General features: G+C 47.2%; 1 protein-coding gene across 2 annotated transcripts in view; it reads right to left on the bottom strand.

Moving 5' to 3' along the window:
• The window catches only part of PWD (chloroplastidic phosphoglucan, water dikinase (ATGWD3)), a 112,783-nt gene that overhangs the window by 67,673 nt on the left and 23,028 nt on the right, over nt 1-22,082 (bottom strand). For both annotated transcript variants that reach the window (XM_086814584.1, XM_086814592.1), the window contains exons 5-6: nt 21,900-22,025; nt 21,616-21,794 (exon numbers count right to left, since the gene is read on the bottom strand). In XM_086814584.1, coding sequence (XP_086670710.1) covers nt 21,616-21,794; nt 21,900-22,025 — 305 coding nt within the window. The remainder of the gene's footprint in view (nt 1-21,615; nt 21,795-21,899; nt 22,026-22,082) is intronic.

Raw genomic sequence — 22,082 nt, 5'->3', positions numbered from 1 at the left:
AGGATACACCAATCAATAAAGTAGAGGTGATGAATGCTACATTGGAAGAGGAAGCCAAGAGACGGGCACGTGCCTTACATGTACGTGTAGTTGGGTTTGCTCGATGCTATCTTTGCTGCCTGACTGCTTGGAGGCTACTTCTGTGCCCTGCTGCCTTGTTCGCTCTAGCTGAGCTGTGCGCCGCCACAGCATCTGCATCCCACATCCCAGTTATCCACCTGTGTGCTGGCTGTCCACGACTGCCAAGTTGACTAAATCCAGCTGCTGCAGCCATTCAGCTCACCTGTACTTCTTTAACCAAAGAAGGTATGCCATGTGTGGTTTTGCAATGATTACAACCCTGATTTTACTTGCATGCCCTATTCTGAGGTGAAACCCTAAATCAGTTTCTTGGCCACATTCTCTAAAGTGCTCATCATGGCATCTCCTACATTGGGTCTCCTCCCGCTCATGGAACGCTTCAACGGCACCAACGGCTTTCTGACCTGGCAAACAAAAGTGCAGCTCCTTCTCATGAAGGATGATTTATGGGGCGGTAGTCTCCGTTGATGAAGAGCAACCTGTGGTGATGGCTATTGAATACAGATTCTGGAAGCAGAAAAACTAGAAAGCTATTGGTGTCACTGGTTTAAATCTTCAAAGCAACTTGGTGCATCACATCGACTTTACCACCACAGCACGCCAGAACTGGGAAAACCTAGAAAGTACTTTTGATAACAAAATAACTAACTCTAAGGTCTTTCTCAAATTAAAGTTTTATGATTTAAAGATGCGTGAAGATCAGGAGCTTAGTGAGCATCTTGCCAGTTTTTATTCACTGGTGCAACAACCTGGCAATCTAAAATGTGCACCTAGTGATGAAGAAAAGATGGCGGTGTTAACAAAGAGTATGCAGAGCATCAGCCGCTTTGAGCCTTCCTTGGAGATCCTTCGAGTCGCTTCTACTACCTTCGACGACATGGTTGCTTTGCTCATCGAAAAAGATCATTGCAACAAAGAGGCAACTTCCAGCAGTAGCTCCATCCACGAAGATAAGGCATTTGCTATTCCGGCCTGGAAGAATAACAAGCGTATAAAATGTCGATATTGTGGCCGTATGGGGCACAAAGCCTCTTAACGCTACAAAAAACTTGAAAAAGAACAAGTGCAGCACCATACCAGCTTGGTAACTCTTGAAGACCCTGAAGAAGATGAAGAAGTTGACATCTCCATTGGCACAATTACAACAAATCTTGCGCGTGTCTCTTTCCTTGTAGAAGAGTACTTGCTAGATGATTATGTCCTCTAGAACCTTTTCTTTTGAGTCAATAAGGGTCCTCTGCCCGGGTCGTCCCCCAAAATGTGTATTTTTCCCTTTATTTTGTATGTTCCAAACTCTCTGATTTCATAAATCCTAGCTAGGAGTAAGGGGTGGTGATAGATTAGTTGCTATACTACTCTGCCTAGGTTTACTCGGGATTTTGTTACCACAACACGGGAGGTGTTGAGTGGTGAATCAGCCGAGGGGGGATTGGAAAGCAGAGTAGGTGATGAAATTTTTTTACGTAAGGGTCTCACCACTCCTTCACTCTGAAGGGGGGTTTGTTGGGAAATCGATGTTAAGTGTGGGAACACCCTCTTAGCCTCACACCTCTTTTAATAAGGTCAAAGAAGAGGTGGTACTTTCAGCCTATAAAAGGGGCTTCATTGTACTCGTTTAATCATCAAACAAACTAGTACTTTGTGTCCAATCACTGTACTTCACTCTCTATCATCATCATCACTCTCTCTCTTCCCCTCTCTCGTATAGCTTCATCTTGCCATGGCATTCTTCTATCAGAATACGCAGCGGAGATGATGACCAGATCTGGGAACACACGAGCAAAAAACGCATGCAGAAAAATACAGCACAAGAGAGAGAGAGATATAGGCGAGTAACTCTGCTCTATATACACAAGAAGATCCCAGAGTATGATACACAAGTGGCAAGGGGGCTGGGGGCCTATTTATATGCCCCCATATGAGCAGTCGGCCTGCTGAAAAAAAGCACTCCACGACTGCATCAAGTCGGCCAGCACTGAGGGTCCACGACTGGTCAAGTACAGTCGGCCAGCTCCAGTACACACATCCTGATGTAGACGGCCAGCAAATGGATCCTCCTGCCAACTCAAGGCTGCCTCCCAAGCCACAAAAAAAATGGAAAAAATAGGGGAAAAATGCAGAGAGTGGGGAAAAATGATAAAACACCTCATAAGGGCGGGCACACCCACAACAAGGGCCCTGGTGTACCTGAGCAAACCCTGAGAGAGCGACTTCGTGAAGAGGTCCACCGTACTGTCCTCCGTCGAACAGAACTCTAGCAAGATGTCATCAGCAACGATCTGTTCACGAACAAAGTGCCTCTGGATGACTATGGGTTCCTCCAGTGGAAGCCCAAACCTGCAATGCAACCTCTGCATCCTCACCATCTCACAAGCAACATCACAAACAGCCCGGTACTCTGCCTCTGTCCTCGACAAGGCAAAAGATGACTGCCTCTTACTGCTCCGTAAAACTGCTCCTGGGCCTGAAGTAGATCTCCTCGTGTCCGGATCTCCTCCCCAAACTGAGTCACTCCAACCGTGGAGTCGGACTCCAAACAATAATTCCCCTCCTATGTACAAGAGTCCATGATCCTTCGCATGCCGCAGAAACCACATGAAACGCAATCCTGCCTCCCAAAGAGTTATCTGCAACCATGAGCTCAACTGCCTCATCAGGAAGCTCCCGTCCAATCTGGTGTCCATCAACCAGATCAATGAACCATACAGCTTCTGAGTCAAAAAGGCATCACATTGCTCACAAGGATCAACACCTGTTACGGTGCAAAAACAAGTCCTGGAAACCTTATGAAGACCACGCAAGGCCTTCTGAAACCTGTCAACCACCCCCTCTGAATTCGGAACCACAAAGCCTGGAGAAACCACCTCCTTCTGTAAGTAATCAACTACCACCTGCCTAGCTTTCCGAAAGGTCCTCGTGGAAAGAACATCCTCATCTACTGGAGGTTCTTTGTCCCGAATACGACGAGACATCAGAGCATAAGTGACCTGTTCAGTTTCTCTGACTGACGAACACAAGAACTACCAACATCAGTACTGGAAAGTTCCTGCCAACTGCTGCCATCTATTGGCAAGCTATCCACCATCTGGTCCCGGAAAGCCTGTACCTGCAGCGTATCCACACACAAGTGGCCATTACCAGACTGCCACTCATCACAAACCTGAGGACCTGGGAGAGAGAGTGCTGAAAGCTTGTAAACTCCATTCTCCACTCCGCTTTCCCAAACTACCTAGCCTGTTGCTTTGTCCCGGAGAGCAACAAAATGCTCATCAAACTCCACCCGTACGCCAGTCTTGCAAACCTGATGCACTGACATTAGATGAAAACCAAGTGACGGAACATACGACACCTGGGAGGAATGCTTCCCCCCTCTGCCATCGGGAACGATCTCCATCCAGCCCTCACTGTGAACTGGGATAGTGGATGTATCACCAGTAAGAATATGACCAGAAAGCCTGTAAACCAGAACGGGAAGGAGTCATGTGCCTGGAAGCACCACTATCGAGAATCCACTCCCGAGTATCCGTTGCGGAGAGTCCTCCAGTCTCCTCCCTGCCTAAAGAAAATGAAACATCGGTGTCCACCACCTCCAAGTGCACAAAAGCCGGAGTCTTCATGATTGCTGCTGAGGAATCTTCACCCTTCTCGGTCTTCCGCTTGGGACATTGCCTCCAATAGTGGCCTTTCTCGCCACAATCATTACAAGTCCTCTCTGCCTTTAGTTTCTCGCGGTCAGTAACGAACTTCTTCTCAGAAGACTTCTCCGACGAAGCCTTCCCTTTGCCCGTGTTACGGCCTTTCGACCGTTGGCCAGTTAAGGCCTCCGAACCTCCACCCTGAGGAGGGTTCGTGAATCGTTCCTCCTGGTCCAGGACCATGGGCACAAGCTCCTCCCACGTGATGGTGCTGAGCCTGCCACTGGTAAATCAACGACGAGTAAAATGCTGAGTACGAAGAGGGCAAGTGCGACAGGAACGTTATGGCCATGTCCTCGGACGATATCTCCTTCCCAGCCTGAAGAACTTCCTGCTGAAGAGCCTGCAGCTTGTTAATATGCTCCCGCATCGTCGACGACTTTGCAGGGTTCATAACCCGCATCTGTACTTCCAAGGAAATCCTATTCATGGGCGATACCCTGTTGTAAAGAGAGGCCAAATGCTGCCATATACCTCTGGCCACCGTCATATGCTTTACATGATTGATTACTTGTGGTGTGCAGTTGAGGAAAATAAACGAACGGACCCTGGCGTTGACACAATCCCACATCTGTGTCTGAGCCTCCCAGTCCTTTCGGGTTGACGGTAACTCCCCTTCCTCTACTTCCGGACGTGGAACACCAACAACGACGAAATCAGCAAGGTCATAAGACTCCAGAACAGATTCCATCATAACCTTCCATATGCCGTAGTTGCTCCCGTCCAACTGACGGTCCACCGGGAACGTGGGGAGTGTCGGGATCTTCACATGTCTCTCGGCCATCTCAAACAGATCTGCCATTGTGGGGATGTACTCTGAAAAGGGTGGGTTGGTGGGAACAAAGAAGAACTAATACCTGCAAGTGGCTGTCCAGCAAATCAGCCCGCCGTTCTCTTGCTTCTCCTCTTCCCGAACAGTCCAAAACAGTCCACCAATCAGCCACACAACAGTCCCCCTCTTGCTCACACAAATCCCAAGAACTATTTAGAGCCTAGGCTCTGATACCATGTCAGAATACGCAGCAAAGATGATGACCAGATCTGGGAACACGAGCAAAAAACGCATGCAGAAAAATACAGCACGAGAGAGAGAGAGAGAGATAGGCGTGTAACTCTGCTCTATATACACAAGAAGATACCGGAGTATGATACACAAGTGGCAAGGGGGCTGGGGGCCTATTTATATGCCCCCAGATGAGCAGTCGGCCTGCTGAAAAAAAAGCACTCCACGACTGCATCAAGTCAGCCAGCAACATGCAGCCAGTCGGCCAGCACTGAGGGTCCACAACTGGTCAAGTACAGTCGGCCAACTCCAGTACACACATCCTGATGTAGACGGCCAGCAAATGGATCCTCCTGCCAACTCAGGGCTGCCTCCCAAGCCACAGAAAAAATGGGAAAAATAGGGGAAAAATGCGGAGAGTGGGGAAAAATGATAAAACACCTCATAAGGGCGGGCACACCCACAACAAAGGCCCTGGTGTATAAAACTAGACAGGAGATGACTTCTAACATCTTCTTGCCACAACCTCCATAGCCTCCACAGCTAGGAGTCCTCTGATCCAACAGAAGCGAAGATGGATGCCTGTGAGATGGGGTTCCATGAGTAGTAGAGGCATAGCGAGAGGTTACTGACACCTCGTCCCTCTCTTGATGGATTGCATATTTCAGCTTTGTGGAAGTGGCTCCAAGAGGGGTTGGACGAGGTGGCTTTGAACACGAGCTCACCCTCTCTTCCGTCCAAACCACATCACCTTGATCAATGAGAAAAGAGAGTGCCATCTCTTTTGGTTTGACACACAATTCTAATGCAACAGTTTCCAATGACATCTTTCTCATGTAGCTACCTCTTGAGATTTTCCATCTTTCTCATGTAGCTACCTCTTGAGATTTTGGTTTGACACACAATTCTAATGCAATAGTTTCCAATGACATCTTTCTCATGTAACTACCTCTTGAGATTTTCCATCTCATCATGCATGGCATCAAGCTCATTAGTGTTTGGCACCTTCTCTTTACCACGGGACGGCTGTCCCTCGTGCATAATCACTTTGCAATACATGAGATACATTTTCAGCATAGTGTTCATCACTTGCATGGGTTCCATGGTGTACATCTTTGACAACCTATTCTCCAGGGGCTTTCCTTCTTGAGTATACATTCCTACATGTATGGCTTGCCATGATGTTCAAAAGCACTAACAATTAGTTAACGCAAGATAGGATCGTCTTCCACTACCTCTAACGACAAGAAGCAGCAACGAGGGGAAAAAGAACACCTAGTCCAGGAAGATTGGGCCTTCTAGCTGGGGGATTTTTAGGTATTAATGGTAATTAATGTGAGAATAAACCAGTGCTAGGTGGTTGTGTGAACTGGCACTGTAATGTGTGTATCTAGGCTACTTAAATAAAGTGGTTCCAGTGTGTGAACAACCACTAGTGTGTAGGTTCTCTTGTATGTGGGAACAACCCCTTAGAAGGATAATGTAATCAATGTATGTAGGTGACACCTCATAGGGACACTTGGCATCTTGATGTGACATGTGGCATATGTGGTGGTAGCATACCTTCACCCTTGTAAAGGAGGCCTCTCCTATAAAGAGGACAAAATTTTATAATCAAGATATGCTTGTACTTGACTTTGTGGCTTAATATATCTCTCTCTATTGCTCGTGATGCTTGTCTTTTCATCCATCGGGAGACAGTGGAGTATACAGATGCATATACTTACCTTGGTGTGGTTTTCAGTGGCCCACTATTTTCCTTGAGGAGAGCAGCGGAGACCAGATTGACCAGAGCTTATGCAGCATTGGGGAGACTAGAGAGGATGTGTTCGTAGGTTCAGTTTCACGAACCTCGAACAAAGCTCTGGCTCTTTGACACTTTGGTCACTTCAGCCATGCTGTATGGAGTGGAGATATGGGGACCCTCAGTGGATCACCACAGCCGAGTTGGTAGCACTGATGGATGGAGACATATGGAGAGGCCCTTGGTTTCTATGATTTCCCGGATGATTAGGGCCAAGGCCTCTGTACCACATGATATTATCCGTGCAGAGATGGCTGCCCCCCCATTGGTGGTAGAGGCACTCACTCGATCAGTCTCCTTTATACATAGCACTTGGGCTCTCCCTAGAGACAGATATGCTCGCTTAGCCCTGGAGTCTTCACGACAGTTGGCATCACAGGGAGACGGATCATGTTGGTATGCACAGATGACAGCTTGGTTCCAGTTGCATGGCTTTAGTATGGAAAGGCTACCTCCATTTCAGTACTCCCTGGATGCACCCTCCCTCTCTCTCACACGGGCAGAGATTACCAGACTTATCAGGCAGGACTTGATTCAGCTGGACACTAGGAGGACATGGATACAGCCGACACAGGAGCTTGGTACGAAGATGGCTTTCTATAGGGATCATCTTCTCCAGCTCACGCAGGATGGGTTTGTGATTAGACCCAGCTACATGGATACTCATCTTTCTCATGGGGTACGGTGTGTTATTGGTCAGATGCGCACATCCTCACACCAGCTAGAGATTGAGACTGGCAGATTCAGAGGAGTACCAGCTGAGGCCAGGATTTGTCAGCTATGCCAGATGGAGCCAGAGACAGAGTTACATTACATATGTCACTGTCCAGTATATTATGAGATACGAGGCCGTTTTCACTGCCTGTTTAGAGAGGGTTTCGGACCACTTTCTAGAGTCATGAGATACCAGGATCAGAGATGCCTCGGATTATACTTGCTGGAGCTTCGTAGACATAGAGAGGGTCTCTTGAGAGGGACGGGATCAGAGAGGGAGACACACCTACAGAGGCAGATTACAGACTTCTTTCGACCAGAGATTGAGCAGTCAGGCCAGCAGGCATTGCAGCTAGCCCCAGAGTATAGCCGCACTAGAGGTACACTGATTGATCGGGCTATAGAGCTGGGGCGGTCCAGGCGCCCCAAGATGAGAGGCCCATCTCGACACCGGCGGAGACTACAACAGAGGATCAGGACCATACTAGCACGGCATGGGAGAGGTCCAGTCAGAGTACTCACCATGGAGATGAGGACATCCGCCATCGACCGATGAGAGACATCTTTGGATAGTGATGTGTATGATGCTTACCTTTGTTGCTAGAGTTTTCCTCCCAGATGTTATCCATTAGGAGCTCCTAGTACCGTACTTTTCCTCACAGTTATTTCAGTTTCAGTTAGTTGTTTTTTAGCTTTTCTTACACAGACATTGTATCAGATCCACCAATTGTTGTAACCTTTTTGGTCTCATAGGTCATTTTGGCCTTTTGAAGACGTTAATATATCATTTCATTTCTCTTTCTCTCTAGAAGGTCCTCACAGTTCCTACCTACAGTTCCTACCTATAGTTCCCTTCCATCTGTTCTCTTTTGTTCCACCCAAACATGGTAGAAACAATCTTCAGGAGAGCACGAAGAACAAGAGAACACTACAGAGGGTTATGTGAATACGGAGTCCTACCCTTTCCTCTTGCTACTTGTTGCCATGATTGGTCATGTGAGCTCACCAATTGCAAGTAGAGTCGATGACAGTGAAAGTCTTTGCGATGGAAGCGTCTAGAAGGTTAAAATCTTCCATTTGTTGATCCTTCATGACAAAAGTCTTCAAGCAAGTGCAAGGAACCTTGGGAAAGCTTCCCCTATGGTTCCACTTAAAACAGGATGGCTGAAATTAGGGTTTTCAGCCAAAAAATCAGAAATTGCAGCAAACAAATGGATTGTTTTACTGAATTTGAGGCATTAGGAGTGTGTAGGAGGAAGAATATGACCCGGACACAATCGTGGATGCCTAAGAAATACTCTAGCAAGCTTGGATGTTGGGAGAGTTGGAGTGCGAAAATACAGCCATAGAGTCCTCTTGAAGTTGGCGCCCATTTGTGAGAAGGGAGGAGAGAAAGGGAGAGGTGTGTCCACCTGTAAAAGGTAAGTGCAAAGGGGTCCAAGGTGGAGGTGACATGTGGCTGGATACTTTCTTTGGACAAAGGGCTAAGGCTTGGGCACTTGAACATTGAGTTGTGACCGCCTCAGGACTTTAGTGAGTTTGTTTAGAGGGCTGGTCATAATTTATAAGTGAGTTTTGGTTGCCCAACACTTATTAAAGTGTGAATACACTCACTCATAAATTAACACTAGGTCTTAAGAGATAAGTTAACACAATTTAACCAATACTTACCACGTGTCCACGTGCAACATAGCCATGTCAGTAGATATTTTCACACGCATGGTTCACACGCAGGATGTTCCCTTACCCGGAACTACACATTGGTCAAGCAAGCATGAAAACAACATGCGAATTCAATTTGTAGGAAAGCACATAAAGATGCTATGTAATGATGTTATGCAATGCAACATTGGTATGGACAATCCTCATTCATGAGACTATACCCAAGGGACGTTTCCGGGTAAGTACACGAGGTACCCAGACCTAAAAGAAAGCCAATCCTTTAGGCAATTTTGGGCATGTACACACATGCACAAATCCCAGCGAAAAGCCAATCCTTGAGGTGTTTTGGGCATGTACACACAGGCACAAGTCCGAGCGGAAAGCCAAGTCCACCATATATTTTGGACATGTACACATAGGCACAAGTGCCAACGGAACATCTAATCCCAAACATGACATTCCGGGCATGAACACATAAGACCGAATGGAATATCATGTCCATAGTATCACATGACAGGCGTCAATCCCATGCATAAGCATAAATCAACAGCCATGGATGCTAGTCCAATGCATTCACATAGTGAGAAAGCAAGGGTGGACCATTTGGGTGGCCAAATGGTGACACCACTCGCCCACTCTACGGGCCTCATGAATTGTCACCATCGTCTCACGTCGGTGTGCCACTTGTGATACCGTGAGATCATCCCCCATGTACACTTGTGTGCAATTGAGAGCAACCCGCCTATCTAAGAAGGCATGTCTCTTGGTGGCATCGGGGTATCTAATGATGAGGGGCCACGCTCTCGTGTCATATCTCCATGTATCTGCAAAAGGGATCTGCCTTGGGGGAAGCCCCCACACTTGCACATCCCTCTTGCATTTCTCCTCCTTGAGAGTCTCGTGTATGATGCTTTGTGGGGGTTTGTGCTTCTTCACCACCTCCACCCAATCTTTCTTGGTGGTCTGCAATTCTTCACACAACTTATCACTCACAACCTTTAGCTACTCCAGGTTTGTCCTTAGACCCCTATCACGCAACTTAACCTACTAATCGAGGTCCGTCCTTAGACCCTCCTGTATATTCAATTCCCCTTTCTCCACTGGATGGTCTTGACAGTAGCCTTTAGGGCTTCCATTTCTGCTCAGAGTTCCCCTATCAGCAGTGGGGCGGCTCTAGCATTGCATGTTCTTTTATTTGGGTCTCTTTCAGCATTCGAATATCCTCCTCCTGATGGTTTATGTTCGGACTCACACACTCATACACAATAGGTTTTTTGGATTCATCTAGGTATATCTTTATGTTGTATTAGCAGACATGCAAATTTCACATTGTGAAGTTTTCGTCCAAGTTGCACCCAGTTGTATTGTGTTAATTCTTTCTATCTTTAGTTTTGCATATGTCCTATCAACTACCTTTTTGTTGTAATAATTCTTTCTATTTGTTATGATCCTTAGTGCTAGGCTTCATTATGGTTGAGTCTGCCTTGTATCTTTGGAGCTCTGACAGAAACTCAGTACACAGACCTTTGTATAAATGTATGCTCTTACGTGTGTGTGTGTGTGTGTGTGTGTGTGTGTGTGTGTGGGAGCATATATTAATACCAAGGGAGTGTATCTACCGTGTGCAGCACGAACACAAGACTAGCTTCGAGGCTTGGGGTGGCTTGGAGCTAGACAGGTAGATTGGCGAGCTGGGCTAGGGATGGACTGATGGGCAGGCGCCCGGTGACCAGCCAAGAGCCTATAAAAGGGTGGCCCAAGTCAGTGAGTAAGTCAAAGTCTCGCGAGGCTATGCGAGAGCTCTGTGGTCAGGAGCCTGGATCTAGTGCAGACGTGCACCTACTTCATGCAGCTGAGGCGGGTAGTAGTCTCGTGGCCCGCGAGGGTAGCTCCGTGGCGGTATGGGACGTCATGGAGTAGAGACTGGTCGGTGTGTCTACCTAGTTAGTTCAGCTTGTGGCTGTGGGCTTTGCCCACGGCTGTCATGGTTGGGTGGTGAGTCAGGCCTGCACCCCCTTCACAATTTATGGCTTTGTTTTGCAAGTTTCGGGTCTTGTTTCAGGATTGCTCTACGAGGAGACCTTGGGGTTTTGACAATGGTTATGTCAAGTGCACAGAGTGTATCTACCGTGTGCAGCACGCACACAAGACTTGCTTCGAGGCTTGGGGTAGCTTGGAGCTAGGCAGGCAGATTGGCGAGCTGGGCTTGGGATGGACTAACCGGCGGGCGCCCATGTGCGGACGCCCGGTGACCGCCGGCCAAGAGCCTATAAAAGGGTGGCCCGGATCAGTCAGTTAGTCAGAGTCTTGTGAGGCTACGTGACAGCTTTGTGGTCAGGAGCTTGGATCTAGGCACTTGCTTCATGCAGCCGAGGCCGGCAGCAGTCATGAGGCCCACGAGGGTAGCTCCGTGGTGGTATGCGACGTAATGGAGTAGAGATTGGTCGGTACATCTAGCTAGTTAGTTCAGCTCGTGGCTCGGTGTGGAGAGCCAGGTCTTGTGGGCTTTGCCCACGGTTGTCATGGTTGGGTAGTGAGTCAGGCCTGCACCCCCTTCACGGTTTATTGCTTTGTTTTGCAAGTTTCAGGTCTTGTTTCAAGATTGCTCTACGAGGAGACCTTGGGGTTTTGATAGTGGTATCAGAGCATGTAAGTCTATTTGGTTCATATTTGTCTATCTCCTTTGGTCTTACCATTTGGTCAAGTAATCATGTGTAGCATTTTATTTGATCCACCATAGCTTAGCCTAGCTCTCAATACATGTTTCTCAACATGGTAACAGAGCCGGGATGGCTAGGCTCGGCTTGATAGGTCATTAGGGTTAGGTCCTTCTCTCTCTTCCACTCTTGAAAAGTGGTGCCACTAAATAGAAGTGCTACTGTTCAAGGTAGAGGGATATTAGGGTTGCATTAGTTTTCCTTTTCATGCACCTTTCTCTTAGGATGCTCACACAAAGAGAGAAATGAAATGATATATTAACGTCTCTAAAAGGCCATAATGGCCTATGAGACCAAAACTGAGAGTACACCTGAAGTTGGTGTCTCATCAAAGAGAACAACTAAATGAGACTAAAAAGTACAATAAACTGATTGTCCTACAGTTATAAGAACAGAACTATAAGACTCCGAGATGATACTGAGTAGAAAATACTGAAAAATACTGAAAAATGTATATCAAGTAGATCCATGTATGCTGATCAGTTGAAGTGTTGGCCTCTCCTTAGATCAAGTATCTCCGCCATGGGGCTATCTAGAATGGAGAGGTCGTAGAAGCGAGGTAGGCGCCTTCGATGCCGAGCAATAATGGCTCTGATCTGGCGATGGTGAGGATGTCGTGGTCGGGATCCTGGTGGGCGTGGCCGACAAGCACGACATAAGATAACTGCTCTATCACTTGTGACTCCCTGGGAGCGTGGTCGGTGCCCTGATGGCCCAATGGAGGAGGTATCAGGAGGTGTGTGGGATGGGTTGCTGGTGCTGGTGCTGGTGCTGGTGTCGAAGAAATCTGTCAAGGTCCTCTGTCTAGGTACATCATGGCTCGGCCTCCTGTCTGCCAAGAGGGTCTCTTTGTGTCTCCTGAGCTCAAGTAGAAACAATCCTAGGCATCTTTGATCCTCAAACTCCATGACCCTGCGTAACGGCCCAAAACCCTCTCGGAAGAGGCAGTGATATCTTCCTTGGATGTCATAATAGACTGTACATCGGCAAATGTAGTGTTCCTTTGTCTCTACCTCCTGGTAGCATAGCTGACAAATGCGGTCATCCAAGATCTAATGCACATATCGCCCTGTCTCAATCTGCAGCAGCTGGTGTGATGAGGTCCAGATCTGTCCAATGGCACAACGTATCCCATGTGATAGGTGTACATCCATGTACGCCGGGCGGGTGATAAAATCATCCGGTGAGAGGTGTAGAAAATGGCTCTTGTAATGAGCCATTTTCGTGCCTAAGGACTCAAGGGGGCTAGTCCATGCCCTCTCTGTGTCCACTTTGATGATATCCATCCTGATCACGCGGTTTTACTCTGAGTGGTTGAGATCCAAAAATGGACAATCCAGACTGTACTAAAAGGGTGGTAGTGCCTCTATCCGCAAACCATGCAGGTCAAACCATGATCTCATCTGAGCGTACCAGCAATGAGTATCTCCATCCTCTGCCAACTGTATGGATGAGGTCAATGCCAATCGGGAGTACCTCTACTGAGGGAGCTCCCATAGCCGCTGTAAAAAGGTAACTACCTGGAATAGGGCCTCGGCTACTACTGGTGGGGCACCCAGCTCAGCCCGAACAATCTCATGTGGTACTAATGATTTGCTCCGAATCATGCGGGCATGTTGAGATATCGAGCCCTGATGACCCGCCTGGGGGATAGGCCCCACACTTACACCACTGGCATGGTTGGTGAGATCATGGGAGATATGCGGCCAGTGGGATGACAGGCTGTGTGACAGCCATTCTAGAGACTGGCATAGTTATAGCGCCAGCTCATTTAGTCGGGTTCACACTATAGAGAACCCGTGTATGTATTGGTTGAGTACCTTTCATATTGTGAGTACTCTTATCTTGTATATGGTGTGTTGAGTGTTGAGTAGAGAAGAAGAAGATTTTCAGCCTCTCACCTTGTGTGTTCTCTGTTAGGGTTTTGTGAGTGTGTGTGTGTGCTTGCAAGAGCTCAAGCTCTCTTCCCCCCTGCATCTTTTCATGGTATCAGAGCCTGGTTCGTGCTAAGGGCTGAGCTGCAAGCAAGAGAAGCACAGGAAGCGGTACGAGGGTAAGAGCTGCAACTACTCTTCCCTATTGTGTTGGTGACTACACCCTTGTCGGGAGCTCTGCGGGAGGCACCGGCAAACGGTCTCTGATTGAGGAGCTTTCTTCGCGGGAGTAAAGCTATAGGGCAACTATATAGTCCTATCGGACTGAATTTTTCGGGCCGAAAACGCGTTTCGGGCGCGTCTGGACCTCCGTTTTTCAGAAAGCAGGCGATTTCGAGCACTGCGGGTAAGTCATCGATTCTCTGCAGAACTCTGTTTTAAGAACTGCAGGAAGACAGATTGGCTGTGCAGACACTGTGGGTGCTGCAAAGAGGTCTACAGTTGTCATTGGGTGTATGTATGCACATTGAAGTCACTGGTTGTGACATTTGAGAGTACTACAGTATCGCTGTGCAGAAAATACAGCAGTTTGTGCAAAAAAACCAGAGTGCAGTTTCTGGTAAAATTGTGTGTTTGGCAAGATGTCTAATAATGGCATAACTCAAATTGTGGCTGAGAAGCTGGATAAGAATAACTTCCATGCTTGGAGGTTCAGGTTGACAAATTTCTTGATGGGAAAAGGCTATTGGGACTACATAGAAGGTGAGCATGAAGAGACACCGGAGATACCGGATATAAATCCGACTGCTGCAGATGTGAAAGAGTTTAAAGACTGGAACCAAGGAGCCAGGAAGGTTATGTATTGGCTCTCCATTAGTATACACCATGATTGGGCACATTCAGGATGCCAAGTCCCCCAAGGAGGCGTGGGACACCTTGGTAAAGCTCTATGAAACAAATACCAAGGCACGTAAGATACAGTTGAAGAATGAACTTCATACTGTGGAGAAAAAGAGCATGTCTGTGAATGACTATGCGCTGAAGATAAAGGGTATTGTGGAATCCCTTGCATCTATTGGTGTGTCAGTAGATGATGATGATAAGATGGAAGTCTGTCTACGTGGTCTCGGGCCACAATACAAGGCGTTCAAGACGTCCATTCAGACTCGGGAAAACATTCCCAACTTTACAGATTTGGTGTCTATGCTGATTATCGAAGAGAAGAGCTTGGGTGAAGACCAACAGTCTTCACAAAGCAAAAACTATTCAGAGCAACAGGCCTTCTACACGAGTTCAGGAAGAGGACGAGGTAGAGGAGGCCGTGGACGCGGTCAAGGAGGTGGCCGAACAGGTAATCAGAATTATGGTCAGCAGCAGCAGCAGCAGCAACAACAACAGTCCCAGAATCAACAACAACAACAATAACACGCAGGTGGAAGAGGCAAATTCAGAGGCAGGGGGAGTAAAAGGATTGGACATGTAAATGTGCAGAGATTGAAGTCTATGCAGACAAACGGAATTGTGACAGGGCTGCCAAAATTTAAAGTGGAAGGTATGCAGAAAATATGTGAAGCATGCCAATTTGGGAAGCAAACAAAGCATGTGTTTTCACGTAACAGATATGTGAGCAGAAATGCACTAGATGTTGTGCATTCGGATGTATGGGGTCCTACGAAGACCATATCTATGGGAGGCTGCAGGTATTATGTGACTTTCATAGATGACCACACAAGAAAAGTGTGGGTATATTTCATGAAGGAGAAGAGTGAGGTGTTCACTCACTTTCAGAATTTCAGAGTTTTGGTTGAAAAGCAAACAGGGAAATATGTAAAGTGCCTAAGGTCAGATGGAGGGGGAGAGTACTTCTCCAATGAGTTCTCTGAATTTTTGAAGAAGAATGGTATTCGGAGACAGTTTACATGCAGATACACTCCGCAGCAAAATGGAGTTGCTGAGCGGAAAAACAGGCACATTGCTGAGATTGCGCGAGCATTGATGGAAGAGAAGAATATGCCGCATTGCTATTGGGCTGAGGCTGTTTCTACAGCAGTATACATCATGAACAGGACTCCAACTGCAGCCATACATGATGTAACTCCAGAGGAGAGGTTTACTGGCAGAAAACCAGATTTGTCTCATCTGAAAGTCTTTGGATGCATTGCATATGTGCATGTGCCAGATGAGCTGAGAACTAAGCTGGATCCGAAAGCTGAAAAATGTGTGGTTATTGGATACTCCCTTGAGCAAAAGGGATACAGGTGTTATAACCCTACTACACGTGAGTTAAGGGTAAGCAGGGATGTTGTTTTTGATGAGATGAGCAGCTGGTATGTTGTTGAAAAAGAAGTTGTTGGGGCTGATGTGAGTGAAAGTGTGGTTGCACAGAATGCAGGTCAGCAATCACAGTCTTTGAGTGGACCAGGAGAGTCCTCATCTAGTGGGTCTGTTGATAGACCATGGAGTGGCAGGCTGCGTCATAATACCAGTCCTGCAAATGTGATTACTACATCACGTAAAGGAAAAGAGAAAGTGGTTGAGCCCCTTGGTATGCCTGACATTTCTACAGGGCATTCTCATGTTGATGGAGAGTCTAGTGGCTCAGATATGAGCCTTGATGAGGAGCTTGGGATCCCAGCTATGAGAACACCTGGTGTAAAGAAGGCTATGGAAGCCATGAATGAAAAGCTACGAAGATCTGGGAGAGTGAAAAATCCTGTGCAGAGATTTACCTATGATGGTTATGTGGCACATCACTATGCATATATGGCAAAGGTTGTGCAGGTTGTTGAGCCCACATGCATTGATGAGGCTGTTGGAAATGTGTGTTGGGAGAAAGCTATGGATGAGGAGATGGATGCACTATATGGAAATGAGACTTGGAATTTAGTGCAATTGCCTGAAGGCAAGAAAGCCATTGGATGCAAGTGGGTGTACAAAGTTAAACATAACAGTGATGGAAGCATAAACAGGTACAAGGCTAGATTGGTAGCCAAAGGATATGCGCAGACATATGGGATTGATTATGAGGAAACTTTCAGCCCAGTTGCCAAGATGGCAACGGTGAGAGTTGTGATAGCAGTGGCTGCGTCAAAGCAATGGTCTTTACATCAGATGGATGTAAAGAATGAATTCTTGCATGGGGATTTGCAAGAAGAGGTGTATATGTTGCAGCCACCTGGTTATGAGGATGTGCGTCACCCCGAGCATGTTTGCAGGTTGAAGAAAGCCTTGTATGGCTTAAAACACGCACCAAGAGCATGGTCTGACAAGATTTCTGAATATCTTGTCACTATTGGCTTTCATGTAGCCAATGCAGATTTCTCATTGTATGTGAGACATGGTGATAGAGGAGTTGTGCTTGTTGTCATCTATGTAGATGACTTGATCATTACGGGGGACCATGATGCAGAGATCTTTGATGTAAAGATCTTGCTTAGACAGAAGTTTGAGATGAAGGATCTGGGGGAGCTCAGATATTTCTTGGGCATTGAGGTGATTAGCTCACCGCATGGTATTGGATTACTGCAGAGACAGTATGGCTTGGACATGTTGTCCAAGTATGGTATGACAGGCTGTAAGCCTATTTCTGTGCCATTGGATCAGAATGGCAAGTTGAGTGCAGATTCAGGAGAGATCTTGGAGGATCCTACTATGTATAGGCGCATAGTAGGAAGTTTGATCTACATGACGATCACCAGACCAGATTTGAGCTATGCTGTTGGGTTGGTGAGTCAGTTTATACAGGTTCCACGGAAACCGCATTTGGATGTGCAGTGAGACGCATACTGAGGTATGTGAAGTCTACTTTGCATTGTGGACTATTCTATGAGACTGGGACAGAGATATGTGTACATGGGTACACAGATGCTGATTGGGCTGGTAGTATCTCAGACAGAAGATCTACCAGTGGCTTCATGTTTTCTTTGGGGAGTGCTGCTGTGACTTGGAGCAGCAAGAAGCAGCCTACGGTTGCTCTATCCAGTACAGAGGCCGAGTACAGAGGAGCTGCTATGGCAGCATGTGAGGTAGCTTGGTTGAGAAAGCTACTTGCAGATTTGAGTCTATCAATGGATAGACAAGTTGTCATTTTCTGTGACAACATTAGCAGTATACAGTTGGCCAGGAACCCAGTCTTTCATGCTCGTACGAAGCACATAGAGGTCCACTACCACTTCGTCAGAGAGAAGGTCTTAGCAGGAGACCTTGACCTTGTTTATGTTAGCACAGAGGATCAGGTAGCTGACATCTTCACCAAAGCATTGGGTACAGAGAAGCTCCGGAGATTCAGGGCTTCGCTTGGTGTACATGAGATGGAGTTGAGCTCGAGGGGGAGTGTTGAGATATCGAGCTCGTCTAGTGAGGCGGTGGCCACTGATGACCCGCCTAGGGGATAGGCCCCACACTTACACCACTGGCATGGTTGGTGAGATCATGGGAGATATGCGGCCAGTGGGATGACAGGCTGTGTGACAGCCATTCTAGAGACTGGCATAGTTATAGCGCCAGCTCATTTAGTCGGGTTCACACTATAGAGAACCCATGTATGTATTGGTTGAGTACCTTTCATATTGTGAGTACTCTTATCTTGTATATGGTGTGTTGAGTAGAGAAGAAGAAGATTTTCAGCCTCTCACCTTGTGTGTTCTCTATTAGGGTTTTGTGAGTGTGTGTGTGTGCTTGCAAGAGCTCAAGCTCTCTTCCCCCCTACATCTTTTCAGGGCAATCATCATAATCAGTGGTCTCTCCATTTGCCTCCATCCCTCATCTGTCCCTCTTTGAGATCTGTGATGTATACTGGGCCCCAAAATTGGAGCTCCGTACAGGAGGGTTGGTGTGACAAGCATATTAAATAGCCACAATTTGGTGCGTGGCTCCTGAAACTCTATGTGTGCACACTGTCTCTCAAGTGCCCCCAAGGCTGCATGCCCTCGAGCTAATCTAGCTGCTGCTACCTCCTTCAGGGAGAAACGTGGTCCTATGAAAGTAACTCCCAAGTAGACATATGACCTGACATACTCTACCGGCTCCCCTCGGAAAGTGAACTGAGGCTCTGATCTTGTCACCCATGCCTATGTGGTGTTAAACACCATAACCTTGGTTTTCCCAAGGTTCACTGTCAGATCTCTATCCACACAGAAAGCCTGTAATGCATCCAAGTGTCTCTGTAATCCCTTCGGAGAGTCTGAGATTAGAACAATATCATCAGTATATAACAAGATGGGTATCAACACCCCTGCCAGGCATGCCCCTAGGCCTCCCAATCTGTCTACATAATCAGAGACCGCATCAATGTACAGTCCAAAGAGGGTGGGCGATAGCGGGTATCCCTGCTTCACCCTTATCGTGCTGGTCACCCTATCAGATAGTCCGCATGGAGCTCGGACTGTGCCTGTTCACAAACTCATACAAAGCATATATCCCCCACTGCATATCCTCGGGTACCTCAATGTCATGCAATCTGTGCATAAGCCTAGCACGTGGTACGGTATCGAAGGCTTTGCGGAAGTCCACAAAGCACCATTATATCCTTCTCTTCTGTGCCTTGCCCTCTTCAATAAGTGCCCGAAGTGTCAGTATGTGATCCAAGGTAGTAAATCCTCTCCTGAAGCCAGCCTGTCCATGTGCTCGATGACCATGCCTCTCTGCCCACGGCTTAGCTCCGATTCCAATATAGAGCCATATAGTTTGGCCAAGTAATGACCAATCATGATTGTCCTGTAGGGTCCCCACTCTTAAAGAGTGGTACAATGATATGCTGTGTCCAGCTTGTCGGGAAACCCTCACAAATGGCACGATTTAACACATGTACGATGAGCGGAGCCAAAGTGTCTCGTGCATATGAGAAGTGCTCTCCAACTAGCCCATCATGATCCTCTGCCTTTCCATTCTGTAACCTGTCTATCGCAGCTAGCACCATCCGCATAGTAAAAAAGGTGATGCTAGCCGGTCTAGCTCCCAGTGGAGGGGGGGTGGGGGGCTGTCTTGGTGCATCATATAGCTCTCTAGCATAAGTATGCCATGCCTCAGGTGCAGTAATCGGAGTACCAGGCTGTCTCTCCTGAAACATCTTCCATGCCCTCTTGCTGTCCTTCCCTAGGAAGAGTTGGTGGATCTCCTCCTCTAGCTTAGCCAGATAGGCTCGTTTCTTCCTCCGCACAAGGCATCGAAAGATCATCCTGGCCTGTCTATGCGTGTGAGACCCAATGGCAATCTCACGCTGTAGCTGTGCTCGTGTCTCACGACACTCATCATCATACCAACTGTTCTGTGGGGCAGTGCTGCGGGGGTGGGTGGAAGGGATCAAAGTGCAGGGAAACACATATGAGGTGGATGCAAAGCACACTTGCCAATCCTCTCGTGATCTCGTCCAGAGGGCTATGCGGGTCTAAAGCGAACAAGCCATGAGATACTGCATCTCGGTAAACCCCAACTGTCTCACGTGTAAACTGATATCTTGGGTACCTAGGTAGATGAGTGGCTGGCCCATCTCTCGGGGATCTACCTACTAGTGTGAAACTCAGGTATGCATGATCGGCTGCTATGCCAATGGGCCTACTGGAAATCGTGAAACCCCGCACATCAGGTATCAATGAAGGAGATCCCATCAAGTAGTCCACTGTGCTCGCTCCCCCTTCAGAGTTCCAGTGTGTGAGAGCATCTGATCCTTGCCATCTCGATAAGCCATTGTATATGACCAACCCATGTGCACTCCCGAGTGTGAGAAAATGCCTGCCATAATCTGTAATCTCCCCCTCATCCTATGCTGATCTCTGCAACCCTACATCCTCTGCGGTGATCTCCCGGTACATAGCCTCTTGAGTATCACATAGCTCTGTCTGCTCTATGCCTGTATGTGCATTAAAGTCTCCCAATAGTAATATGTCTCCCATGCTGGCAAACCTCATGATATCATCATATGGTGGTATATAGGGCGACTCTCCTGATGGTGCAAACCTGGAGTGGGCTAGGGGAAAGTAGCATACCGCCACATATAGCTTGCGGAGACCCTCTCTACATATTCAGACCCACATGTACCTCGCATTTGCATCTCTATGTACCACATGTATTTTGTCATGAAGCTCCTCCCTGTAAAGTATTGCCACTCCTCCAGATCCTCTGGTACCTCCCACTGTGTGTGGCTGAGGGTGGAAAACTGATTCCCATCTATAACCCCGTACGTCAGGAAGCCTCTTGTTTGTGCACTGATGGGTCTCCGTATACATAGCAATATCACTGTGTCTGAAAGTATCCTCAAAGTATCCTGCATCTGTTCTAAGGGCTCCGTTGCAATTCCACACCGTGAATCGCAAGGTCTCATAGGCCGCGCACCATCAAGCGGGCCTCCTCTCCGTAATGATGACTCAGCCATCTCTGTATACCGCCCATTTCCCCTCTTTCCTTGCCTCAAGCACACGTGGCATGTGTTCCTTCCGGTGTGCTATCTGTGCCGGTGTAAGGTCCTCATCCAAATAAATATTTTCCCCCTTAAGGGCCATCCTTTTGGAGAGGAAGGCCTTCTTCTTCTCCAAGTCACCAAACCTGATGATCAATATCTTCGCCCTGGTTTCATCTCTGCCTACTCACCATGCTCCGGTAATGGGTACATCAGTGGCTCCAATTTTTGTTGCAAGAGCTTTTGCATCCTCTTGGGAATTTCCCTTATCTTCCCACCACATTTATAGCTTAAGCTGGTTGACAGATTGTTGTGCAGTAGTTTACATACGAGACGATAACTATAATTCTTCACAGCCCTATTTCGCTCCACCCACCCCACTTTGGCTTGTCTTCTTGGATTCTTTTGCAATCTTTCCAACACTTGCTCACGACAGGCCTCCATCTCTTTTAGCCCACTCCTTATCTATTTCCTCATCTGAACTGGCGCTAAATACAAGCAGCAAGGATTCAAATAAAGTACAACATGCTGTGTGGTACTTAAATGGGAAAAATCGGGGAAATGGGAAAAAAGAATCCAAGCTGAAACAAGAAGCTTGAGTAGCGAAAAGGGGCAGCACAAAAAAGAGAATACCACCATGTAATTCACATCAGCATTTTGAGTCATGATTACCTGCCAGCATTAAAAAAGTCTTTCAGCTCACTATAGAAAATCTTGAGCTGCTCCACAAAAGCTGCACTATATTCCCCAGGTTTTCTTGTCACTCTCCCTAATAGTAGCTCAGTTGCAACAAGATCTTCAGGTCCTGCATTTCGATGCAGCTTATTTTGTATGGTATGCTTAATTTCTTGCTGAAAATCACCAGGCAACACGTTTCAGTCATCCAAAGAGCCTTAAATCTATGCATACAAGTGAAAGAGTGATAGAAAGCATGCGATCGGGCTTGCATTACGGACCTTCAAATCATGAGGAATGTCATTGCGGTGAGCAATGTCTCTTATTCGAGTCAACGGAACAGAAGCAGTAAACTCGGCCTTAAAGGATGGTAAAGATGGGTGAATCTTCCGTATTACAACAAGTTCCTGCAAAAATTTGACAGATCAGCTCTCTCTCTCTCTCTCTCTCTCTCTCTCTCTCTC

Source organism: Cibotium barometz, chromosome 2, assembly GCF_041138505.1.
Source record: "Cibotium barometz isolate CiBa-2024 chromosome 2, ASM4113850v1, whole genome shotgun sequence".
Classification (NCBI taxonomy): domain Eukaryota; kingdom Viridiplantae; phylum Streptophyta; class Polypodiopsida; order Cyatheales; family Cibotiaceae; genus Cibotium; species Cibotium barometz.
Note: the sequence above shows the minus strand (reverse complement) of the source record. Positions and strands in the feature narration are given on the sequence as shown.